The sequence below is a fragment of the Corvus moneduloides genome, chromosome 23 (assembly GCF_009650955.1).
Source record: "Corvus moneduloides isolate bCorMon1 chromosome 23, bCorMon1.pri, whole genome shotgun sequence".
Lineage (NCBI taxonomy): Eukaryota > Metazoa > Chordata > Aves > Passeriformes > Corvidae > Corvus > Corvus moneduloides.
This window is the reverse complement of record NC_045498.1, coordinates 2,952,360-2,977,808: the sequence shown is the minus strand read 5'-3', so window position 1 is coordinate 2,977,808 and position 25,449 is coordinate 2,952,360. Positions and strand designations below refer to the sequence as shown.

The window sequence follows — 25,449 nt, the reverse complement described above, 5'->3', positions numbered from 1 at the left end:
CGGGGGACGCCGCCACACACGCCCCCGGAGCTCCCCGGTGAGAAGGCGAGCTGACGCAGCAGGAATCATCCGGACCGTAGGGCGACGGAGCGCGGCCGTGAGCGGGGCTCGGGGCCGCCGTGTCTCCGAGCGGCGGGTGCCGCGGTGTTCGGTCGGAGCGGCGAGCTGTCCTGCTTGTTGCTGGAGCAGTAGTTGCAACTGACTGAAATCACAGGAGAAAGTTGCAGCAAGCAGCACCTGCAGAGGTGCCTATCCGAGAGTAGTGAAAGAGTGATATGTGGTGAAATCTTCGCATCAAAAGAAAAGTCTTTTGCCTTAGCCTGTTTTAAAAAAACAGAAACAGTTATACCGGTTTATTTTTCTGAAACACTGTGGTACCTACTGACAGATAAAATTATTTATTATAGAAATAAAAAAAAAAAAAGAACAAAAAACAACCAACCAAATCATCTTGCATGTATGATGTTAGAGACTTTCCACATTTTTTGTCCATGCTCTTCTGAAATGTTTATATTTTTCAATGGAATTAAGTCACTCTTCTATTGGCAAGGTGCTGTGATGAAACAGAATATTTGACTCATGTCCAGACATAAAAAAAGTTAATAAAATTCCTCTTGAAGCATCAGAAAAATTCTTTTGTAACTTGTCTTGAACAACAAAAATACAAATGTCGTATCCCATACATGAACATCTAAATGCTGACTTTCTGTGATTTAGACAGCAGGAACAGAGTGCGTTAAATACTAGGCTTTTTATTATGGAGAGATCAAACGCAAAACAAGCATTAACAATTATTGCCCACAGAATCTTACAGATCAAGAAATGCAAGAATCAAAGCCACAGCAGCAGCACTAACTTGCCTAAATCACACTATATATTTATGTACATTCCAGTACATTATGCAATTTTAAATTTTATAGTGTAAACACAATTACATAGGGCTGTATTTATGTATATACATAGAACAATACTAGAGGTGAAAAGGATACTTGCTGGAGAGAAATCTACAGTGAATAGTTTTAATAGTGTGTATTTCTTACATGGACAGGACCAAATTAATGTTGCTGCTACAAGCAAAAAGCTTTTTATGTTTTATGGCTCCTTTTATGCTAGTATTATACAGTTTTCAGTCAATCTGAAACATGGCTGTCTGGTAAGCATAATGACAATGCACTTTAAGAATTTAATTGTGCTGTAGCATCATGATGCTACCTCTCACAAATTATTTTTTCAGTACATGTATAGTATGTCAAATGCGCTAGTAAAAAATACACACAAAAATACTAATGTATTCCAGCTGTGACCACCTCACCAAGTATTTACAGTGTTTCAGTGCTGTGGAACTCAAATAAATGTATTTCATACATAGAAAGCTTGATTACAATGCACCATAGTATTTTGTTCATCTTTGCCTCCTTTATTGTTTCAAGATGTTTCATGGAACTTCCTTTACACTATATGGACCTGAACAGCAAGTGGATGAATGTCCTAATATTTTATTATTCCCATAAAAAGCATAAACACAAATGCTCCTCCTAAGCAGGTATAAGCTTTGTTTGATTTAAAAGTTTATCAGAATTTGGGGGAGAGACAAACAGAAAAGGAGTCGTTTTCCTGTTTGATAAACCTCCTATGTGTCTTTTGACATTTGTAACTGAAAGCAGGAAGGTACTACCATATTTGCTTTTTTTTGTTCTCTCTTTTTGGTTTTGTTTTTTTTCTATTTTCCATAGTAAGCCTTCTGGTTTGTGAAATTCAAAATATCTGATTATTAAATTTCAGTAACTTGTTTTCTGATTTTGCTATTTCATTAGTGTTACGAAAAATGTCATAATTAAAGCTCACAACGTCTGTAATTCACAATGTTTTAAAAATGTAGTGGTGTATTGAATTCTGATAATAGACTATGAGAAATTCACTTTGATTTTTCTGCTGAGGACATCAGTGGCGATACATTGAAAAAAAAAGGTGTACCATGGAGTCAAAGAATTAGCGATCTGATTTTCAAGTGTTTTTTCTTTTTGTATTTAACACAGTTTGAACAGTGGAATATGTTTGACATGCTGCTTTCAGACAGCTATCAAATGTCTGTTTGAATTCTCAGACTGATAACAGGAAACATGTTTACCAGTAAGTTTTTTTGAGAGCACCAATGCTGTCTTTAGCCTAATTTGATTTACTGGTCTTTGTAAGAAATATTGTTAGACTGTAAATTTTATCTTCTACTTTCATTCAGTTTAAATAGTATCAGCTGTGATTTTATACCTGACTTTTCCTAATATGTGGATTGAGAGGATATGTGTTTTCCTTTTTAGCTGGAGGGTAGAAGTTTATACACTGAAGTGTATGCCACGTTTTCATTACAAAAGAAGTAAAGATAAAGAGACTGTTTAAAATTAGCTACTATTCAGAGGGTTACACAACTTTCCTATCTGTGTAAACAGCTGGTTAAAGTTGAATAATTTAGCTACACTTACACACAGGTCTGGGTTATGTCTCTGTTCGGGAATTATCCCAGCATTGGTTAGTGCAGCTAATGGGTTAACTCACACTATATTTGAAGATCAGTGGGGGCACGCTTATTGCTGGCATTACTTGACAGTGACAGTTGCCTAGACAGTGCGAAAAGCTTAGGACTGTTCCAGACTCTGCTTTGTGTAGATTCTGAGCTCACCTCCCCCATAGAATCAGAAGTGTCTGGTAGGCTGGAATTTTTTACATCAGCATTGTAAGGAATTTTGGCTTTGTTTACACTGAAACTGCTTTGTCTTCTGTCACTGTTCTTTGGAAGAGAATTTGTTGGTACTCCTGTGCTCCCAACCATTGCCTGTCGTCTAAAACTGGTACTAGAGAAAGTTGTATCAGGTTGCAATGAAGTTTGAGATGGCATCTCAGCAAAGCTTCTCAAGTACATGTTTGAAGCTGTATTTGCATTCTGAGTAACAAAAAGAAAATGTTTCTTTTCAGCCTCTTTTTGTGCATCATGCGTTTCAGTCCAAAGCTCACCAAGAAAGCCTTCGTTATTACTTGTGCTAGTATTTTGAGTCTGACTGTCTAAAGCATTTGTAGCTGGCCTCTTTGGAGATTTATTTTCCTGATTGCAATGGGTGTAATTGCTGCTGCTTTTTGTACGGTTATTTTGCGCAGACCGAAACATAGAAGGAGAGTTTAAAACTGGGTAAAGCATAGTGTCAGTTTGCTTCTCCATCAAAAAGGTGTAACTACTAAGTGCACAAGGAAGCATTTTCTGAGGCGTGGTGGATATTCCAAAAGAAGAGTGCGGTATCAAAGAGTATTTCTTAGATTTGTTTATATAGAAATTGTCAGAGTCATCCTTGTTTTTATTCTGCTCACAGAGACCCATTTTAATTTTTCGGAATCCTAGGTGGGTAATTTCTAGAATATTTAAAAGCAATGATACAGTCGCTATTGATTGCATGAATAATATAAACACCGTCTTTTCTGTTGGTCTAGATACAAAGCAGTCAACTGTGTTTGGACATGGGTCTCTCTGACATTTATAAAGAGGATCTAAGTGAAAGCCATAAAGAAGATACTGCCCAATCATAAAGCCAACTTCCACTGCAGATCTTGTGAAAATATGTATCACATAAGTGCAGAGCAAAGAGCCTCTTAGGGGTGCTTTGTTTAGCTTTTTTTGATCCAATTGCCGGAGTTCTCTCTCCAGTCTTTTACGATTTTCAGTCATTTCTAATTCAGTGCTTTCAAGTTCCACCCTTACCTGAGCTTTCTTTTTTTGCCTCTCTTTTTCCAAGGCTCTTAGTCTGTATAAGGCATGACCCATATACACCAAGGAAGGAGAAGACACAAATATAACTTGCAAGACCCAGTATCTTATGAGAGAGATGGGAAAGGCCTCATCATAGCACACATTTCTGCAACCAGGCTGCTCAGTATTGCATATAAATTCTGATTGTTCATCATTCCAAACATCCTCAGTTGCCACTCCAAGGACAAGCATTCGAAATATGAAGAGGATCGTTAGCCAAATCTTTCCAATAATAGTGGAATGAATGTGGACCTCCTCTAAAATGCCTCCAAGGAAATTCCAGTCTCCCATGGTTATTCTGCCATATTAACACTAAAATGCATGAGATAAAAAAGTATCAAACATTGTAAAAGCTGCATTCCTTCCTTAATGTATTATGAAAAAAACAGCACTGGGAAAAACTATCGTATCTCACATTGCAACGATGGCAACATTACCAACTGCTTATTGACAATCTAGGTATTATTTTCTTCACCTACGAGATGGAAAGCTGCATCATCTGCCTGTGTCTACTTTATTATTAATATCCTGATAAGCATATCACTACAAGATATTAAACACCTTCAGTCTGCATCAGATCAGTGGAAACTAGAGTGCCTGACTTGTAGCAGGATTTTAAGAGTATTATGCAATCCATTTGAATCATCATCCAATAGCAATGTGAGAGCAGGACATTTATATTTAGGACACTTATCAAGGTACAGGAATATTTCCTTGTCCTCTTTTTTGGATATTCCAAGCCCCATGTCACAGCTGTAATTATGGCAGTCTAATTACCGTTTCACAGAGAAAATTAGTTATATAAAGCAGTTCAAGAGGGAATAAATCATCTCACAAAAATATCATTATTAATTAAAAATACATGTTTAGGCATATCATTTCGTGCAGACATTTCCTTTTTGTTTATGGATGTCAACAATAAACAAATAGAACTGCTGTAATTGGTCCAGCTTCCTCTGATCAATGATACCTGCATTTGAAATAGTGAGTAGAGTGCCTAAGTGTCAAGCATTACTATCTTTGGCCACAACTCTTTGAAAAATAAATTATTTACACAAAAATTCTTTACCAGCATTTTCCTAAATGACTGTCTTCTGAATACAGATAAACTGGTAATATAGGTGTGTAATTGTACAACTCACCTTTCTTTCATATGTTTTTTCCTCCATTAACAGGATACTACATCATGGACAAGATTTTAAATTCCTTTTCAATATTTACATCATTGTATACATATACAATTGTAACACAATTCTTCTTATGTATGGGGACAAGAAAACACCTGTAGATTTACCTTTTCATTGTATGTACAGCACAATTCAGTAGAATAGTATCTTATTGTGATATTTTTTAGGATAACGGTGCTTTAGCATAGCATTTTCTCTTCAAATGGGATTAATTTTCACCCTGTAAAACAGGAGTGCTAATGAGTCATGAGAAGCTGGAATCTTATGGCTGCAATACTGATGTGTATAGAGGAATCTTTATGTTAAGCCTTCTAAACATGAAAATACTTTTGCAAATCAGTATATGAATAGGCAAGTTAGACATTTTTTAAAGAGAAACAAATTAAAAATAAATGGTAAATTAAAAATAAAACATACCTTTCTTTACAAAAATGTGTAAAACTAAACATCTGCGACGTCCAATAAAAAGTTACAATCCCTGCCATCTTCCATCTGTGTGAGTAAATGTACACATTATAAGCAGTTTATTTTGCTACAGGAGCAAGTGATAAGTGTGAGCTTTGCACATGGAATTTATATTTGCTAGGGCTGAAGGGAGGGGAAAATCGATCTATTGTGCACTCAACTACTGCTCCAAGCATAATTTAACTAGGAACGGTAAAAGATTCTCCTTTTTAAAAAGCTAGAAATAAAAAATCTGCAACTTCAAGTTCTTTGAGATTATCTTCTTTTGCCTCTATAGCACCTTCTAAATTTTAAGAACAGCCTCAGCCTCAGAAAAACAGAATAAAACAGAACTTTCAAACTAAGTTTTAGTTTACATATCTCAGTAGTAGCAAACATTCAGCTTGCCTGTGCAAAAGAAGGTAAATCTTCCCAAACGGTATCACTGTAAATTCTTGCAGTCTGTTGTCCTGCAAAAACTTAGTACCACACTCCTGATGTAAAAACAAATCAATAGCAGTACTTTCGGCCCCTCCAAACTCACTCCCTCTTCATAGACAGTATCTCTTATATTCTGTGATTCTGCACTTCTCATTTATTCTTCTGAGGCCATATTACTTGTCATACTGATACCTTTAAAAGACTCCTGAACTTGACAATGATTTAACTCTATTTTCCCCATCCATATAGTTCAGTATTTCTTTTTAGGAGCAAATCATTATCATTCCTGTCTTGTGTCAGACATACTAAAGGTGTCAGTTGTTCTTCTTGATCGTGAGACTTACATATAGCCTATAAAAACTGACTAGGTGACACAAGTTCCATTTTTAATCCAGACCTTAAGCTACCTATCCGCATTACCACAGCAGGAAAAATAGTGAGAACAGGGCGAAATATTTTCTGTCATAAAAGAGTGCACAAACTGCCTGGTCTCAAAGAACATTAGTAGATAGAATTGTTCATAGGTTACAATCTACTGTTGTTAACTTTTTATTTTATATTCCTCCCTTTCCTATTCCCTTCTTTACATCAGATGGATTGTCATAGCACAGTTGCCCTGTGACTGAGATGAATGCATGGGTTTTTTCTACTGAAGAACATGATTACTTCTGGTAAAACATTTGGTAAACTATGCATCATACATCCTCCCCATGTTAGCATGTGGCAGAATTAGAAATTAAACCCACAGTTGTACCTATACTCCACAAAGGTACCACTCTCTGTGTCTTCCTAGAGGAGGATAAAGATGGAGCCCCTGGAACACAATGAATACTCCTAAATTGCCTTTCACCTAATTTAAACATTTTTGGAAGAATGGCAGCAGAAGTTCTACAGGTTAAAGGTACGTAGAATCATAGAATGGTTTGGATCAGAAGGGACATTAATATACTGCTTAGCCCAAACCCCTTTCCATGGGCAGATTCAGCTTTTGCCAGATTGGGTTGCTCAAAGCCTCATCCAAACTGAGTTTGAATGCTTCCAATGATGGGGCATTCACAACTTCTCTGGCAAGGTGTTCCAGTGTCTCATCACCCTCATCCTATATAATGTCTTAGTTTGCTCAAATCAAAATTCTCAGAGTAAATGCTCTCTTTAAAAATTCCTCTTGGCACTTTGAAATAGACCACAGCTTGTAAGCTGAGATGATGCATGAAAATTATTTAAAAGAGCTTAAAAAGCTACTTGGGGGGGTTTTTTTTGAGGCAATTGAACTGCTACAGTCCATTTTGGCTACTGATGGTTAGTTGGGGAAAACCCTTTCAAACACTCTAAACATTAAGAAATGTTGGGCAGTGGGGAGGGAAAAAGACCTCATTTTACAAAAGGGAAGAAAGAAAGAAATATGTTTATTTTGTGTGCAAAAATTTTTCTGGAGCCAACATTAGCACTGCAATGACCAAGGGCATAGCCTCATTAGGCATGCCTGATATTAATGTGCAAGTCCACCGCTAGGACCAATATGAGTTAAGAAGCATATCTAGCACTATAATATTGTTTTAGGTGATCCTCATCAGCGCTCTGCAAAAGTGTAGTGCTGATTCAAATGTACTACAAAGGATGGATAAACTTCCTCTGCTGAGAACTCTAAAAAGCTAATCATTATCTTTTAATTTTGGTGCTGAAGATCAGTCAATAGGTCATGTCCGATTTCATACTTGACAGCTTGCCTGAAAGTACTCAATCATTTTGGTAAGCTAGCAGTCTACAGCTAACCATTTCTATGAAGTACTTAAAGCAGGATTCTAAATGTATGTCTCTTCTATTCAGTATTTAAAGTAGGCTTCTAAATATTTTTGTTATTGATAAAAAACCTCTAAGTCTGCTGAAGTGATCCACAGACGCACACAACCCCCTGCCAGCTCATGCTGAAGCTTTGTTTGAAAACCCTAAGTGTTTGGTGAGAGTGAACCATAGTCGTTGGAGATTTACGTGCTCTGTAAAACCTAAATGTTAAAACAAACATTTAATGATCTGCACACAGTGTTCCAAGATGCATTATCTCATTTAAAATGGTACTACAGTTAAAAGACAAGTTGACAAGTCATGAGGGAAAATAAATTCAAGTGGCAACAACAATTTTATAGTGCTGATGCTGCTTTTTACCTTAGTTCAGACATCTTGCAACTCCAACTATCTACATAAACTGTTTATATCAACATTCAGTGTTTAGTAACTTAGTGATGTAAGGAGAGACTATTTGTTTTTCTTCCAGGTCTAGGAGCTACCTCACTGGCTTTGTGGTGGATTCACTGCAAAACATTCCCTGAATTTTTATGACTATAATGTGTTTTCTTAGCTTAGGGTCAAATGTCACAGTAATCCTCCAATCATGGAAATATTCTCTGAAGATCAAGGCCTTTTCATTTCTATACATCAATAATGTGCACTTTATGTGTACAATTGATTTTTATTTTCTACTGTATCTGTCTGACCCACAATGGACAGCTGGATAAGTAGAGGCACAAGCATCAGTGATGTGTCCTACAGGTTTTCAGGGTAACATGAACTCCCTCCCATAGTTTTCTTTCAGTAGTGAAGGAGGACCACAAATGATAAACTGCAAAATTTAGAAATTTGGACAACTGTACTATCCAATGTCATCTTTAGGACCGCCAAATTCAGCAGTATTATGTTTGAAGGCAGACCAGAAATTACCATATAAAGACTGAAGCACATGTTCTTCACATTAGTCTATTTTCTGTGCTGCCTTAGAGATTCACTTTTGATTGCTAAGATATACATGCAAATCAGTAGGTGCCTTATAGATTCACTTTTTATTGCTAAGATACACATGCAAATCAGTAGGCTCACATTTATGTTTTCACTTTCACAAGCAAAATTTCTGAAGATGCCCTGGCCTGTATCAGGAAGTTTAAGAGGGTTTTTTTTAAGTTTCTATCTGTCTTTATCTTAGTTCACTCTTGATTTTTTAAAATTTATTCATCTCTTAGTTCCTTAGCTTTAAAAATTTGTATTTTCTGTATACTTTTATCTAGCATCCTATTTTCCTCTCTTAATCCCTTGGCTTTAAAATTTTATTTATATATATATATACACTGGTACTGTAGCTTTCTGTGCCTGTTTTTAGTTCTCTCCTGACCTTGCTCCTCTTTGCATTTTCAAGTTTCTTTCCCTGCCTACTTATTAGGTTCCTTCTCTATTTTTTTTCCTTCTTTCCTGCCTGTTCTGTAGTTATCTGCTGGGCTCAGGGCCAGTGTCTGTGGCTGGGGCCAGGGGAAGGGAGGTGGGCTTCACTTATGAGCTGCAGCACCTAGGTGGTACTCATGAGGTGTGAAAGTGGCTGAGCCAAGGATTAAAATAGGCTGCAGGAGGGGATGGGCTGGGGCAGCAAAAGGTGCAGCCACTGAGGCAAAGGGCCTGGGCTATATAAACCACAGCTTCGCATCAGAGTGCTTTGCTGCTCCTTCAGTTGCTGGTAGCTCCTAAGCTGTTTCAGCTCTTTGGGCAGGTATGTTCTGGCATTTAGAGAAGTGGAGCTGCCTGTCTGAGTAAGGCTTCAGGACCAGTCAGGGTTCAGCAGTCTATGCAGTAGAAAGTATACTTGTGACACCCCCTCCAACCTCTAGTCAGGATCCTGGAGGGAACCCCACCCGGTGTGTGTCATCCCCCAAAATAAAACCACCACCCTTGGTGGTGCCAGGGGTCTTCATGGTCTCAGTGGGTCTCATGGTTTCCTGGAGTTGGGGATCCCATGTGTCAGAGACTCCCACCAAAATCGGGCAGAGCCCCCTTATCCTAAATGGGCCCCACCCCCAAGTGGATCAGAAACCCCCCTCAAATGGGGCAGAGATCCCCCCAAATGAATAAGACACCCCCTTCCCCCCCCACCAAGTGGGGGTATGGAGGGGAGCACTGACACCCTGCAAATTGTAGGTGGGGGGACAGCCCGGTGTATCATCTCTTCCCCAACAAAGGCACCAGCCCTGGGGTCTCCAGAGTCTTCATGGTCTTCATGGGTCTCATGATCTTCTGGGGCTGGGGAGACAGAGCCCCCACTCAGAATGGGGAAGAGAGTCCCCCAAATGGGGCAAAGAGCCAAAAAATGGGCCACACAAAATGATGGGGGGTGGGAGGGACCCTGGATTGTCGCCCTAAATCGGTGCTGATGACGTCATAAGGGAACAACCCAGGACCTGTGACCCCTCCCGACATTCCCCCAGAGGACCCCGGCCCCTGGGTGACCCCGCCACCTTCCCCCATCCTTTGGGTCCCATGGGCCCCTCCGAAGCTCCTCCTCCCCTCCCCGTGTCATCCGTCGCAACAGTGACACCGCTGGCGTTTTAGTGGCGTTTCCCTCCGGGGCGGGGCTTCCTCCCCCAAGTCCCCCCAAAACGGTCCCCGCCCTCGCCCCGGCCCCATTTGCCCCTGGACCCCGCGGGATGCGGCCCCAGAGAGGTATGGGGGGATATGGGGGGAGGGGGCCCTTTAAGACCCTCTTTTAGGGGACGCTGGCCTTTTAAGACGTCTGGAACAGGGTGCTGGCCCTTTAAAACACCTGGGAGGGAACGCTGGCCTTTTAAGACTTCTTTAGGGGACATTGGCCTTTTAATAGCTACTTTTCGGAGACACTGGCCCTTTAAGTCTCGCTTTTAGGGGACACTGGCTCTTTAAGAGAGCCAAGAAGAATATGCTGACCCTTTAAGACACCTGTGGGGGAGGAGGGGGGACACTGGCCTTCAAGGAGCGGGTGAATTCCCGGGGCCTCCCCGCTGGATTCTCCCCGCGGGGGAGGCGGGGGTTCCCCGGGGTAGAGGGGCGGTGCCAGTGGGGGCGGGTGGTGACGCAGTGGGAATCCCCGTGACGGCACGACAGGGGGATTCCTGCCTCGCTGGGGGAGGGCCTAGGGGTTTCGGGGGGCCCGGGGGACCCGGTTTAAACACAGGGGTTTGCGGGACCAGGGGGTTTGAGGGGTCTCAGGAGTTCAGGGGGGACCCCTAGGCTCTGGGTGAGACACGGGCATTTGGGGGAGGCCTGGGCGTTTGGCGGGGTTCAGGGTTCCCCGGCATCCCGGTGATCCCCCAACTCCCCCCTTGCACACCCCCCAGGTCCCCCGCGCGCCGCTCCGCCCCAGACGGTGAAGCAGCTGCTGAAGGAGCTACGGCAGCAGCAGAGCAGGAAACGGGCGAGATCCCCGGTGGGTGACCCCCTCTCCCAGGTGACACCTCCCCCCGGGACACCCCTACTCTCCTTGCTGACCCCCTCGCTGTCCCCTCCGCCCCCCAGGTTTTGGCTCTGCCCTCCCCGTGCCCCTCGGATGGTGAGTGACCTCTGACCCCCTAGTTCTTCCCAGATCCTCCCACCCCCCTGTGCCCCCTAAATGGGCATGGCTCTCCCAATCCCTACGTCCCCCCCAATCCTCCCTGTGTCCCCCAGTTCCCCTCCATGTCCCTCTCCCCAAACCTTCCCAATCCCCCCACAGGTCCCTCCCCATATCCCCCCCATCACCTGGTCTTCCCTCAGGTGGCCCCTGGCCCGGCACCCCCCCAGTGATGCTCAACCCCTGTGTGGTCCCACATGTGTTGCCCCATAGCAGCTCAGGGGATACCCATGGGGGAAAGGCCTCTGATCTGAGCGGGTTTCAGGTGAGGAGGGTTGGAGGGGACAATGGGGGAGGGGGAGATATGGGGGGGTGCAACTGAGAGGTTAACGGGCGGGCAGTTTGGTGAGTGGGGATCAATGGGGGAAAATGAGAGGGCAGTGGGGGGAGAATGGAGGGGAATGGGAGACAAAGGGAGGGAATAGGAGAAATGGCGGGAGAATGGGGCGGGACAGACAACTGGGAGGGGAATGGTGGGGCAATGGGGAAGTAAATGTGGGCAATGAGGTGGTTAAGGGAGGCAATGAGAGGGAATGGGGGGAAATGAAGGAAGCAGTTGGGAGCAGTGGAGGGGCAGCAGGGGGGCAATGGGGACAGCAGTGGGGGGAGATGATGTAAATGGGGGCAATGGGGTAACAGCTGGGGGGGGAAAAGGGAGGAAAATGGGGGGTCACTGGGGCAGGATTTGGGGGCCACGTGGAGCCCTGGGGGTAATGAGGACCAAGCCCTCCTCCATCTTGACTGCTGCCCCCTCAAGGCTGCTGCCATCCCTGGCCCTGCCTGGCCCCATTCCCCAGTGCCGTGGGGAGAATCTGGGGGCCCCCCGCTGGGAAGGGAGACCCCAGACCCGTATCCTGAACCCCAGGAATTGGCAGCTGCCCGCGCTGCACTGGGGGATCAAGACCCCCGGGAGCTGCTGTGGCAGGACGAGGAGGGGGACACGTGAGCAGGGGGGACATGGGAGGGCACTGGGGAGTACAGGGGTCATAAGGGGGTATGGGGGTCAAGGGGTCCATGAGGTGTCAATGGGCTAAATGGGAGCAAATGGGGGGCATAAATGGGGCGGGGGAGGGGGGCAGTTGAGGGGGTCAGTGGTGTGAAGGACAGTCAATGGGATCCATAGGGGGGCAGTGGGAGGACAATGGGGTGAATGGAGGTCCATCTAGTGTTCATTGGGAGGCCAATGGGATGAAGTGGGGCCAGTGTGGGAGAGATCAATGTGGGGTAAATAGGAGAGTCAATGTGGAGGTCAGTGGGAGGCCAGTTGGGAGGCACTGGGGGAGTCAGTGGGGCAAGAAGAGTGCTGGGGCACTGAGAGGGGCCATGGGTGACTTTTTGGAGGGGTCTGTGTTCTGGGTGGAGCATGGGGGGCAGGTAGAAGAGCAAGGGGGTCCCCTCTAACCCCCCTCCACCTCCAGGCTGCTGCACGTGCTCTGTGCCAGTGGGTTGTGGGCACCTGCCCGGGCTGCAGCCGAGGCTCTGCGGGACCTGGGGGGACTTGAGGTGCGGGAGCACCTGGGCAAGGTGAGTGTGGGGGGGCATCTGGCAGAGATCAGGTGCAGGAGCATCTGGGCAAGTTTGGGGGGGCAGGGGGCAGAGTTGGCTAGAAGTGCAAGAACACCTGGCAAAGGTGAGGGCATTGGGGATAAAGAAGGGGTTGGAGGGATAATAAGTGGGTCTTATTGGGGCAATAAGGGGGTGATGGGGGTAAAAAGACAATAATGGATCAGGGGGTTATGGGGTAAGTAATAATGGGGGTGGGGTAGTTAATTCTGGGATAATGAATCACAGGGTTCTGTTGCAGCCTACTAACAGGGGGAGTGATGGAGGATAAAGGGGTAATTAATACTGGGGGGTAATAAGGGGTGATTAGTGATGTGTAATTAGAGGCCAATAAAGGGCTAATGAAGGGGCAGTTAATAACAAATAATTAATGAGGGGCGATAAGGGAATGATAAGGAGGGGCAGAGCAGTGACAGAATACCAGGGTGATAATTTAAGGGTTCAGGGGTGCTTGGTGCCCCCCAACCACCCCTGACTCCCCAGACCCCTCTGACTTTCCTTTCTTCTCTGCAAGAGCCACCAGACCCTCTTTACCCTCTAGACATCTAACTTCTCCAAGGAGTCACTCAGACCCCACTGACTGCCCCTTCATTCTCTCCCTGACTCCCCCCCCCCCCCCCCATTTTATCCCCCCAGACTCCACTGCTGGTAGCGGCAGCAGCTGCAGCCCCAGAGATTGTGCGGGACCTGCTTGTCCTGGGGGCCAATCCTGATGCTGCTGACCATGAGGGCCGCACGGCCCTGCACCTGGCCACGGCCTATGGGCACCCTGAAATCCTCCAGGTGAGACCCCCAAACCCCCAAATCCTCCAGGTGAGAGCTCCAAACTCCCAAATTCTACAGGTGAGGCTCCCAAACCCCAAATCTTTCAGGAGAGACACAAAATGGCTGAGAGAATTGGGGTTGGTCAGCTTGGAAAAGAGAAGCTTTAGGATGACCTAATTGCCCCTTTCAGTATCTAACGGCAACTTTCAGGAAAGATGGAGCAACACTATTTACAAAGGCCTGGAGTGACCAAACAAGGGGAAATGGTTTTAAATTGAAAGAGAAGAGGTTTAGATTAAGTGTTAGGAAAAAATTCTTCCCTCTAAGGGTGGTGAGGCCCTGACACAGGTTGCCCAAAGAAGCTGTGGCTGCCCCTGGATCCCTGGAAGTGTCCAAGGCCAGGCTGGACATTGGGGCTGGGAGCAGCCTGGGACAGTGGGAGGTGTCCCTGCCCATGCCAGGGGGCTGGAACAAGATGATCTTCAAGGTCCCTTCCAACCCAAACCATTCTATGATTCTATTCTATTCAACCCCAAATCCTACTGGTATAACCCCTAAATCCCTCTAGGCCCCCTAAAATCTTCCAGTTGAGACCCCAAACCCTCCAAGTGTAACCCAAACACATTCCCCTGGGGCCCCAAATCCCACAGGGGAGACCCCAAATCTTTCAGGTGAGACCCCAAACCCTCCCAGGCTCCCCAGATCCTCCAGGTGTGACCCCAACCCTCCAAATCCTCCAGATGCAACCCCAACCCCCCCTTGGGCTATCCCAGATCATCCAGGTGAGACCCCAAATCCCCCAGGCTGCCCAAATCCTACAGGTGAGACCTCCAAACCCTGCAAATCCTCCAGGTGAGACCCAAACCACCACAGGCTCCCCCAGTCCTCAAATCCTCTAGACCCCAAACCCCTAAATCCTACAGGTGAGATCCCCAAACCCTCCAGGTGCAACCCCGAACCCCCCTTGGGCTCTCCCAAATCCTGCAGGTGAGACTCCAAATCTCACAGGTGAGACACCCCACCCCCTCCCAAATCATCCAGGTGCAAGTCCCAACTCCCTGTGGGCTCTGAGAAATCCTCCGGGTGCAACCCCGACCCCCATGAGGGCTGGACAACCATGGGAACCATAAAATGGGCTCAGAAGAGACCCAGTTCTCCTGGGACACCAGAAAACTGGGCCACAGAGTACCCAGGTGTCCATATGGGATCCTAAACTCCCTTGAGGGACCCCAAAACCCTCCCCAAAGGGTTCCAGGTCTCTGTGTGGACCCCAAACCTCCCATGGGTTTGGGGTCCACACGTGTTCCAGTTGTTTGGGAGGGACCCCAACCCCAGGGGAGGGAACACAAAGCAGGCTCAGGCCAGGTGTCCTGGGAGACCAGGGAACCGGCCTAGGAGGGTCCATGGTATCCAGGGGGACCCCAAATCTCTTCCCTTACCTTCCCAGGCCGTGATATCCTCAGGGGTCCCTGTCAACGTGGAGGCCAGAAATTTTGAGGGTCAGCAAATCTGAGGGGGGCAAGAGTGGTGGAGGGGCTTGGGGTGGGCCCCTGGTTTTGGGGTGGGAGTGATTCTTGGGGAGTCCTTATTGGGGTGGGACCAGGGAGAGTTCAGTGAGTGGGTCCCCAACTCGGGGGGAGGGGAACTCAGGGGTCCCTGATGAGTGCCCTATTTCATGGTGTCTTGGGAGAGTCTCACTTGAGGGGTACTCAACATAGGAGGGGCTTGGGGGTCCCTGGTTTGAAGGGGACCCTGGGGATCCCCATTTTTTGGTAACTCTTGGAGGGATTCCTGGTGGATGCATCCCTGTTTTGGGGGGATGGGGGGGTCTCCAGTTTGGGGGTCCTAGTTGACGGCGGGAGGGTCCCAGGGGGTGTGTCTGTATTTTGAGGGGGTCCCTAGGCGGGTTCCCAATTCCAGAGGGGCCCTGTTTGGGGGAGGGGCCCTTCCTGACCCATATTGGCTCCCCCCCAGGCCAGACCCCTCTGCACTGTGCTGTCTTGGCCCACAATGCCTCGCTGCAGGGAGGGTACACCCCTGCTGGGGGCTCTGGAGGGGGGTCCCCTACTCCCCAGGACCGACTCCGCTGTGTTGAGCTGCTACTGCAGATGGGGGCAGACAGCAGCAGTCAGGTACAGACTCCCCCAAGGACCCCCAGGTACCCCATGACCCTCCAGGTGTCCCTCAGATCCCCTGGGTTCCTCCCCCAGACCTCTGTGCCCGTGAAAGACAACTGTGTCCCACCTCAAGGTCCCTGTGGGCTGGGTAGACCTGAGATCCTGGCCACTGGGGTCCGTTGGGATACCTTGGGAGGGCTGGGGAGGGGGATGGGACCCCCACGACACCTGGGTGCCCCCCAAAGACCCCTGTGTCTCCCTTCAGGGTCCCCATGGACTGGGTAGACTTGAGCTCCCAGGCATTAGGATCTCTTGGGGTCCCTTTGGGGAGGTTAAGGAGGTTGTAGGGGGGTGGGACACCCTGTGGGGCCCCCCTGACCCCTGTCTGGCCCCCAGGACACCAAAAGTAGCCTGACAGCACTGCACCTGGCCGTGCGGGGAGGCAACCTTGCCCTGGCCCACCTACTGCTGCACCAGCCTGGCATGGCCCCCCGCCTCATCAACATGAAGGTTTGAGGGACTTGTGGGGGTGGGGGGAGCTCTGAGGGGCTCTATGGGGGGGCTCTGGGGTCCCCCTAGGACTTTGTGGGGTACTTGGGGCTGGGGGACCTCTGGGGTGCTCTTGGGGCCTCCTGGAGGTTGATTGGAGGTGTCAGAGGAGCTCTTTGGGGGCCTTTGGGGTTCCTCTAGTGGCTTGGGGGGGTTGAAGTAGCTCTGGGAGGTTCAGAGGGATCAAAAGGGCACTGGGGGCTTTGGGGTATCTGTGGAGAGTCTGGGGGGGGCAGGAGGTACCGGTATCAGATCTCAAGGGTCTCTGGTGCCCTGAGCCCCCTCATGTCCTCTAGGCCCATGGGAACACTCCCCTGCACATGGCGGCAGCACTACCTGGGACCCCCAGCCAGGAGCCCCTTGTGAGGCTGCTCCTGGCCTGGGGGGCTGACCCCAGTGCCCGCAACCTGGAGCATGACCTGCCTCAAGGCCTGCTGCCCCCTGGGTCCTCCGGAGACCAGGTGAGACCCCCAGATCACCCTCACACCCAGCACCATCCCCAGCACCCCACTGCACCCTAGAACTTCCTGCTGATGGGAGGAAATGCCTGAAATTGCTCCTGAAACCCCAAAATCCCACTGTTTCGCTTCAGATCCCTGCTGCTATGCCCTCAAATCCTGCTGTTGTGCCCCAAATCCTGTTGTTTTACCCCATATCAGTCATAGTCATCATGGCTTCATGGTGGGAAAGTCCTGCTTGTTGAACCTGACTTCCTACTACAACAGGGTAACCCACCTAATTGATTAAGGAAAGCCAGTAGATGGAATCTTTTTGGGTTTCAGCAAAGATTTTGATATAGTCTCTCATAGTGTCCTTTGGGAAAAACTGTCCAGCCCACAGCTGGATTAACACATCATGCCATGGGTCAGCAATTGGCTCATGGGTCAGTGGCAAAGGGTTATAATGAATGGGGTGACATCAGGCTGGCATCCAGTCACTGGTGGGGTTCCAAAGGACTCAGTCCTTGGCCCAGTTCTCTTTAATATCTTCATTAACAACTTAGACACAGGACTTGAAGGGATACTAGGTTTGCTGACAACACTAAATTGGAAGAGCTGTCAACTCCCTTGAGGGCAGAGACACCTGGATGAATTAAAGAGATGGACAATCACCAAGTGTATCAAGTTTAACCAGGGCAAGTGCGCCTGGGATGGGGCAGCCCTGGATGTACAGACAGATTGGGGAACAATAGACTGGAGATCAGTGCTGTGGAAAAGGACCTGGGGGTCCTGATTAATGGCAAGTTGGATATGAGTCAGCAGTGCCCTGGCAGCCAGGAGGAACATCTTTGTCCTGGGGGGCATCAGGCACAGCTTTGCCAGCCGGTCAAAAGATGTGATTGTCCCGCTCTGCTCTGCACTGGGGTGGCCTTGTCTTGAATATTGTGCGCAGTTTTTGGCACCACAATATGAAAAAGACATTAAGCTATAGGAGAACATTCAAAGGAAGGCCATGAGGATGGGAAACGGTCTGGAGGGGAAGCCTTATGAGGAGTGGCTGAGGCAAGTGTTTGTTCAGCTTGGAGAAGACTGAGGTCAGACCTCACTGGGGTCTTCAACATACTCCCAACAGGCAGTGGAGGGGCAGGTACCGATCTCTTCACTCCTATGACCAGTAACCGGACTAGAGGAAACAGCTGGAGCCAAGTCAGGGGAGGTTTACCTTGGATATCAGGAAAAGGTTTTTCACCCAAAGGGTGGTGAGGCACTGGAACAGGCTCCCCAGGGAAGTGGTGACAGCACAAAGCCTGTCTGAGTTCAAGAAGCGTTTTGGACAAGGCTCTCAGGCACGTGATGTGATTCTTGGGGTGTTCTGTGCAGGGCCAGGAGTTGGACTTCATGATCCTGGTGGGTCTCTTCCTATTCAGCATATTCTATGATTTTATGATATCCTGCTGCTTTACCCCAAATCCTGGAGTTTACTCCCAAATCCCACTGGTTTATCCCAAAATCCTGCTGCTATGCCCAAAAGTTCTGCTGTTGTACTCCAAAATCCTGCTGCTTTAAGCCAAAATCCTGCTGGTTTACCCCCTCATTTTCACAACCCCCCAAACTGTGGGGTCCCATCCCAGGACCTTTGGGTGACATCCCTGTATTCTGGGGTAGAACCCCAGGATTTGGGGACCTCCCTGAACCCTCCGTCTCCCACAGCTCCGCCTGCTTCTGAGGAGCCGCCGGGGGTCCTATCGCACCCCCCCCACCGCCAAGTGACGTCAGAGGGGCAGGGTCTCCCGGGTATGAGATGGGGGGATATACCCCCATATTGGGGGATTTCCCCCCGCCATGTTTATTTTTCCTGATTTCAATGAAATTGCCCCCAAATTTCTGTGAAATGAGTCTGAACCACATTGGTTTGGTGGGGGGAGGAGCTTGGGGAGGGTCCAGCTCCCCCTTTTCCCCCCCCAGTAGAGCCCTCTCCCCCAGCCTCATTAATGCAGGCTGCTAGTGAGGGGCGTCTCCTCCAAACTGGGGGAGTTGGGGTGGAGGATGCCAAATTGGAGGGGAAACACAAAAACTGAGGGAATTCTGGAATTAAATAAAAACCTTGTTAAAATCTGAGTCTGTTTTTTCCAATGCCCTCAGTCTCTCCTCAGTCCCTCCCAGTGCATCCCAGTCCCTCTCCAGTGCATCCCAGTGACCCCAGAAAAAGGAGGGAGTTCGGGGACAAAGGGCTTTAAATTGTGAGGGGAAAATCTCCTTTTCTGTTATTTTAAGGATTAAGTCATTGAAAACCCCTCCTTTGACACTATTTTAAGGCCTTAAATTAAGGGGGAAAATGGTAGGAAGCACGAGGGGAAAAGAGCAGGAAACCTGAGGGAGAAAGAGTGAGAAATACCAGGGGAAAAGAGGGTGATAACCATGAGCTAGTTGGGGTGACTCCCAGAGGTGCCCCCAAATGCTGAGGTTTTCCCCTCCCTGGACCTAGGGGCACTCTAGGGGAACTGGCGAGGGGATCATCCCTTAGAACCATCAAACCCCTCACTGCACTCACCAGATCCCTTCACAGCACCCCCTCAAACCATCCCAGCTCCCCCAATCCACCTTCAAACCTTCCCAACATCACTCAAAACCATTTTAGCCAGCTATAGCTCCTCTTCAGCACCCTCAAACCTCACCCAGCACCACTGAAAAGCTAATTGATACCACCAAATCAATCCCTCTCAGCACTCTCTAAATCTACTTTAACACCACTGAACCACCTCCTAGCATCTCTAACACCATACCAGCACCTTACAAAACCCCACCTAGAGATGGAAATGATGGAACTTTCCTAATTCATTTTTCTACTTAATGGGGTTAATTAACTTTCAATTAATTGTTTTAATTAATAATAAGCAGTGTAATTTTCCACTTTAGCCAGCATGTAGTAAAGTTTTTTCACAGACTGCTATTGTAAAAACAGTTTGGAACAATTACTGAAATTTTAAGTTTTGCTAAACCAACCTTGATATGCTTCAGTTAACAAAGCCTGACGGAGAGAAATGATGCTGAGAGCTTGTTTTGCCAATTGACGGGCCAATTTAAAGGACACAGATAGTAATGGAAAGAATGGTCTTATTTTACTATGAATATTAAGGCAGCAACAAAAGTAAAATGATACATTCAAGAAAACTACACACTTGGCTTTAGCAACAAGCAAAAATAAGCAAGGTAATGCACCTAATCAGTACTATATGAGAGACAGGACAGTGATTGAGAAAGATACATTACCAATTGCCTAAATATCAACCTCCAGAGCCCACAGTCGCTGGGAAGCCCCATTTCACAGCAAGGACCTGGAGAACCCTTCCTGGCAATTGTGAAAGTCTTACGCAGTGCGTCCACCTGTAGATGAGGTCTCCAAATCTGCTCCAAAAGTAGGTCCAGTTTTTATAGGCCCAAATCATAAGTTCAAGTTACTTGGTTATATTTTTGGCACAGAAACACCTGGATCTGATGGCACACTTCCCGAACAGCAGGGCCAGGGCTTGGCCAGAGCCCCGGCCTCAGTTGGGAGGGTTTCCCCTAAAATATCTTACAAACAAGTTTATATTCATGTCAGTTGGGAAAAATTCTTAAAATTATACATTTCTTGCAAATAACTACACAAGGTTATGTGAAAATTTCTAAAGCAGCTGGTTTGGCGTTAAACAGCTAGCATAAGTGTCTCTGTCATCTATTTTTAGCTAAGTAATACTGATTGTGTTAGTCACATAATGCCCAAGGTTCATCTTGTAAGTCAGCTCTGGCTGAGGCCTGCTGCTAGAGCCTAAGCACATCTGAACGGGACACCAGGAATGCAAAATTTACAGACTACAAGAACATGTTGCAGAATGTATGCAGAGTGCCATATGAATGTAGGTCATCCTCTGGCTTTACTAGGGAGGTGTGACCAGTGGCTATGTTTCCATGCTGTTCTTTGTCTTTATTTTCAGGAAGTAAAGTTGGCTATCAGCATTCAAGGTAAATTGAGCAATGGTGAGCAATGATTGGTATAGAGAAGTATAAGTGAAAAGTCATTAAATGAAGTTTCATCTCTATTATGTCTCTCTTTCCTTTTTCTCCCTTGGAGTCTCTCCCCCCTTTTTGCCTCTCTCTCTCCCCCTTCTCTTTGCATCTCTCCTCTCCTCTGTATCTCCTACCCCCTCTCCATCTCGCCATCTCTCTATTCCTTCTTTGCCCCTTAGTCTCTCTCCCCCTCCTCTCTGCCTTTCTTAGACTTAGACTCCCCTTTGCATCTCTTAACCTCTCTCCCCTCTTTGCACCCCTTAGCTTCTCCCCCCCTTAAATTATGTCCCTCTCTCTTCTTTTTGTTTCCTTCCCTCTTTGTCTCTCCTCTTTGTCTCCCTCTTGTCTCTCTTCTTTTGTGTCTCTCTTTCCTGCTTGCCTTGTTTCCTTTATTGTCTCTCTTGTCTTTTCTCTCCTTGTCTCACCTTCTTGATTTTAAAATAAAACCAGCTGGAGAAAATGGCTTGCTCAGCAACTGTGCTCTCCAGCCATCCATAGTAACAGACCGGGACAGTTCTGACAGCCGCTTCTAGTAACAGTTCATTCTGTCAGTATCTTTTATCAGGCTCCTTAGAGCCTTGTTGGCTCACCGCTACAGCCCCATAGGTCATCCTTGCTCAACAGCATCTTGATTCTTGCAGTCATTACTCTCACTGAGTGTTTTTCTCTCATCATTTTTTGTCATCTCGCATCTTAGGGGTGTCTCTGTGTGTTTGGTCTGGAGCTGCTCTGCCATGATGCATAGACCGAGAGAATAGGTGGACTAGTGCTAAGGGTCTCATGCTAATATGTTGATAAGCTTAGCTGGTTGAGACAATGCTCCCACAGTCCTCTCAGTCCAAGCTGCAAGTTGCATACAGGAGCCTTGAAGTTCAGTCAGTGTTCATTTGTTGTACTACAGACTGTAATTGGACTCTAGATGGTATTTCTAAACTGACACAAGATGTCGATAACTGTTATCATGGAGCATTTTGGTGACTTTAGTAATAATTTTACTTCAGATGCTGATGGATTAAATCCATAACAAAGTGCTAAGCAAAGTGTCATATGGAAAACAGATAATCATCTGGCTTTGCTGGAGAGGTGTGACAAGTGGTTATGTTACATGTTTTTCTTTATTTTTAAGAAGCAAAGCTGGAGATCAGCTCTCAAGATAAATTGAGCGAGGTAAGCAATGACTGGTGGACAAGTAGTTGTTTTTGCTTAGGTATCAAATATTTGGTGCAGATTAAGCATCCTTTGTTGTTTGTTTTAGGTGGTACATTTTCAAGGTATGTCAGCCCAGGGTGGGTGAGAAGTTAATCAGAGCAGGCAGGTTGTACTACCACTTTGTATCTCAGCATGTGTTTTTTGCCTTTTTTTTCGCAAGTGCTGCAGTCAGTCTCAGAAGATTGCAGCCACATGCTCACGAGAAGATGTGAGCAGGTGAAGTGGTATTCAGGGATGGTGACTAATTAACAGTCATTATATGACAATGTCCTCAAGCATGTACCTTTTTGATTTTGCACGTGTTGTCTAGGCAACCTGTGGAATCAACTGAGAATTTGAGGCAAGCCGGTGCAGCAGTGAGGAGAAGCAGAGGGAGGACTTTTCTCAAGGCACAAAAGTGCTTCTGAGGGAGATGCACTGTAGAAGTGGTCCCTTTTTGCACCACAATATCCTTTCTGTCTTCCCTGTCTCAATTTCAGTGTTGGCCTATGTCTTTTGCAGTTGCCGAAACAGACTGTACTGAATGAGGGAACAGACCACCCTGGACACATGCTCTTTTTCCTTGAGGAAAAATTTGGCCCCTTTGTCTTCCAAAAGCTAAGTCATGGGACCAGGGGCTGGGAGAAGAGCAAAGCGTTTGGAATCACAGGGAGGGAATTTGAAATTAGATTAGGGGAGGCAGCCGCAGCAGGACATGCCCCTTAGGAAGGTAAAGGCAGTGGGTTTCTCTTCAGCACCACGCAAGTTGTCGACAGGCAGGGCAGTTCCAACTTATCTCTGTGCCATTGTGCATTTTGCATTATCTGTCTTCTGCATCATAGACCTTCCTCGAGTCTCAATGTTGCCCTGGGTCTTCTTGCCCAAGAAGCATATTTTTAGGCTCAGATGCAATCCCCAGGGTTTCAAGCTTTCCTACTCATTAACATAGCTCCTCTCACATGCCTCTTTACACACAGCATGCGTACATCTTACATCTCAGGCATTTTATGGTTGGTCATCTTTAGTGACATTCCAGACTTCATCAGCAGAGGCACTTCCTAGCAATCCAGTTACTGCTTGGTACTTATCCCCTGCATACCTATGATCTTACTTCACAAGGCCAGGCTTCTCAAGCATCCTTCCTAGCCATTTTGCCACTAACTTCTTGTAACAAGCAATTCCATTCCTCTCTTAACTAGGGTGGCTGTAGAGCCTTTTTGCTTCAACATCACAGAAAAATAAGTGATCTTGCATAGAGAATTTCAGGTCCGGAAGGTGAATATGCAGGGTAGTTTCAACATGTGTCTATGTTGTGTAATTTGTGTCATCCATCTTCTGTATCATAGACCTCCCTTCTCATCTTTATGTCATCGTGGCTCTTCTTGCCCAAGGAGCACATCATCAGGTTCAGGTGCTATCACCTGGCTCTTGAATGCCTGTACTCATCGTCATAGCACTCCTCTTTTCATGCACAGCATGCCCCTGCTTCACATCACAGAGGTTTTTGGCCAGTCTACTTCAGCAGCACTGTTCCAGGCTGCATCAGCAGCTGTCGTCTTTAACCATGTATTTTTTCAGATCGAAATTATTCTGGTATCTTTACATTCTCATTTCTTGAGGCCAGAAGTGCAGAAGAAGTTCTCATGTATCCTCCTTCTCGATTTTGGCAGTATCTTCTTGGGGGGGATTTCTCTTTTTCACCTGAGTGGATGGGTTTTTTCCTGGTCCTGGCCACTTTGGGCTCAGGGTTAAGGGTGCCATTTAAGTTAGGGTTAGTTTTAGGTTATATGTAATGTTTGTTTGCGTGAAGAGCTAGTGTTATGTTTAGGATTAGGGTTATGATTATGTAATATTTTGTGTTCTGTTGGGTGAAGATCTAGGATTATGGTTAGCGTTGTAATTATGGTCCGGTTTAAGGCATAAAGGTCCTTCTCTGCCATGGCAGCTTTAGTCTGGGAGAAACTGATTCGCGTGTATTGAATTTTGAAGGTAAAAGTTAAAAGATCTGCCAGCACTGGCAGGTTTGGCTGGCCTTATTTTGGAATATCTCGGTACCCCATTGGCAGCCAGCCCCTCCCGGCTCTTTCTGGAGCCCGCTTCTGAAATTTCCGTTCCACCTCAGAAATTACATATGTGCCAGGATTGCTCCCACGCAAAAGACTTGAAGCTAAGGCAAAGAGACTTAGAAGACCATGAAGTGTATGGGAATCCCCTAATTTTAACCCTTAAAATGCCAGAAAAAGAGGGAATTTCTTTCAATTTAACCCCTTAAAATGGGGGAACTGTGAGTGATTAGGGATGGGGGGGGGAAATGTAGGTGATTAGGGATAGGCGTTCGGAAGATCTCGCGTTGTACGGGCAGGTAGAACCCCTCCCCTCAACAGGTAATACATAAGCAGAAGGAAGTGACGCGGCAAACCCAAGTTATTTAACCCTATGTATTCCATGAATAAATGCCATTTGCCGTCCACCACATTGGTGTCTGTGAGCTGATGGCCCGAACGACCTGAGGTGGTCGTCGTGCCGTTCCTGAACCAGGTCGCTACGCCTCCGAGAGGCAACAAGTGGTGCCGAAACCCGGGATCTGGAATTGGAACTGGGATCGGGAATTCGCCTGGACAGGTGAACGGCGGCTGGCGCGGCAGGACCAGCCCGGCAGGGGGGACGCCCCCGGACCAGCAAGGAGGATGGAAGCTCTTGCGAAGGTTGTATCTCAGATTCATAAGCAATGGGGTATTGATTGCAAACCAAAAGATTTTACTCTCGCTGTTGCGAGGCTTTTGCAAATTGGGGTCATTGACCATCCGGTGGATATACTCCACCCAGAAATATGGGACAAGTGTACTAAGGCTCTAGCCGATGAAACAATGTCCTCGGGTTCGAGGAAAAACCTTAAATTATGGGGAAAAGTTGTACAGGCTTTGCGTAAGGCTCTGCAAGAGCAAGAGACCTGGAAAGCCGCACAAAGCTGTTTGCTGGCCACACCCCGGTTGAGAGTTGAGGCGGCCACGCAGATTACAGCTGAGAGCAGTCCTGCCGAGCGCACAGACTCGCAGGAGCAAGGACCCTCTCCACAGCCCCCCAGCCCAACCCTACCTACAGCGGGAAAGGAGCAGGCGCAGTCATTCTGGGGCGGGCTGGTGGAGGAGGCCAGGAGCGCCGCCATTAAATCAGAGTCCGAGACGGCGTGGGCGAGACCCCTGCCCTATGCCCCACAGAATGGCGCCGACCCCCAAAGGGATGGGGGGGCGCAGACGTGGCCAGCGGAAACAGGGGAGGTCCGCTACATAACGCAGATACGCGTGAACGGAAAAGGAGGGGGAATCCCAGAAGGGGAACCAAGGCCAATCAGAGCGCTCGCCTGAAAACATGCCCTTATATAGCAAGAGCCTCCCTCAGCAGGAGGTGGGGCGAGCCCAGGGAGAAGGAACAGCCCAATCCTAAGAGAAAGGGGCGGGGTAGGAGCTCGACGAAAAAGCTCCGGAGCCCGGAAGTATCCAGTCGGTCGACTTCCGGCTCC

General features: G+C 47.2%; 2 protein-coding genes across 4 annotated transcripts; one reads left to right on the top strand and one right to left on the bottom strand.

Annotated features, from left to right (window-relative positions):
- Nucleotides 1–1,063: 1,063 nt before the first annotated feature.
- GJA9 (gap junction protein alpha 9) lies at nt 1,064–5,911 on the bottom strand. Its single transcript, XM_032132111.1, has 3 exons — nt 5,395–5,911; nt 5,085–5,197; nt 1,064–4,102 (listed from the first exon to the last, which is right to left on the bottom strand). Exon 3 carries the CDS (start codon nt 4,079–4,081, stop codon nt 2,552–2,554), a length of 1,530 nt encoding a protein of 509 aa, XP_031988002.1. The 5' UTR covers nt 4,082–4,102; nt 5,085–5,197; nt 5,395–5,911; the 3' UTR covers nt 1,064–2,551.
- Nucleotides 5,912–10,251: 4,340 nt separating this feature from the next.
- On the top strand, nt 10,252–24,402 carry LOC116455108 (NF-kappa-B inhibitor delta-like). Of its 3 annotated transcripts, XM_032132553.1 has the most exons (13): nt 10,463–10,630; nt 10,989–11,077; nt 11,167–11,200; nt 11,404–11,525; nt 12,018–12,202; nt 12,679–12,784; nt 13,460–13,606; nt 15,036–15,087; nt 15,563–15,720; nt 16,102–16,215; nt 16,551–16,715; nt 20,669–20,696; nt 21,868–24,402. In XM_032132553.1, the coding sequence occupies exons 4-13, from the start codon at nt 11,433–11,435 to the stop codon at nt 22,041–22,043; spliced, it is 1,224 nt and encodes a 407-aa protein (XP_031988444.1). In that variant the 5' UTR covers nt 10,463–10,630; nt 10,989–11,077; nt 11,167–11,200; nt 11,404–11,432; the 3' UTR covers nt 22,044–24,402. The 3 variants fall into 3 exon arrangements, with proteins under 3 accessions (XP_031988443.1, XP_031988445.1, XP_031988444.1); XM_032132552.1 differs by lacking the exons at nt 10,463–10,630; nt 20,669–20,696; nt 21,868–24,402 and adding exons at nt 10,252–10,338; nt 18,405–18,812; XM_032132554.1 differs by lacking the exon at nt 11,167–11,200 and having other exon boundaries at nt 10,462–10,630.
- Nucleotides 24,403–25,449: the final 1,047 nt, after the last annotated feature.

Bases quoted from the DNA above. Each gene is read 5' to 3' on its own strand.
- GJA9 (XM_032132111.1), bottom strand. From the start codon at position 4,081: ATGGGAGACTGGAATTTCCTTGGAGGCATTTTAGAGGAGGTCCACATT.
- LOC116455108 (XM_032132552.1), top strand. The intron at 12,785-13,459 runs GTGAGTGTGGGG...TTATCCCCCCAG, and splicing joins TGCGGGAGCACCTGGGCAAG to ACTCCACTGCTGGTAGCGGC. The intron at 16,216-16,550 runs GTTTGAGGGACT...CATGTCCTCTAG, and splicing joins CCCGCCTCATCAACATGAAG to GCCCATGGGAACACTCCCCT.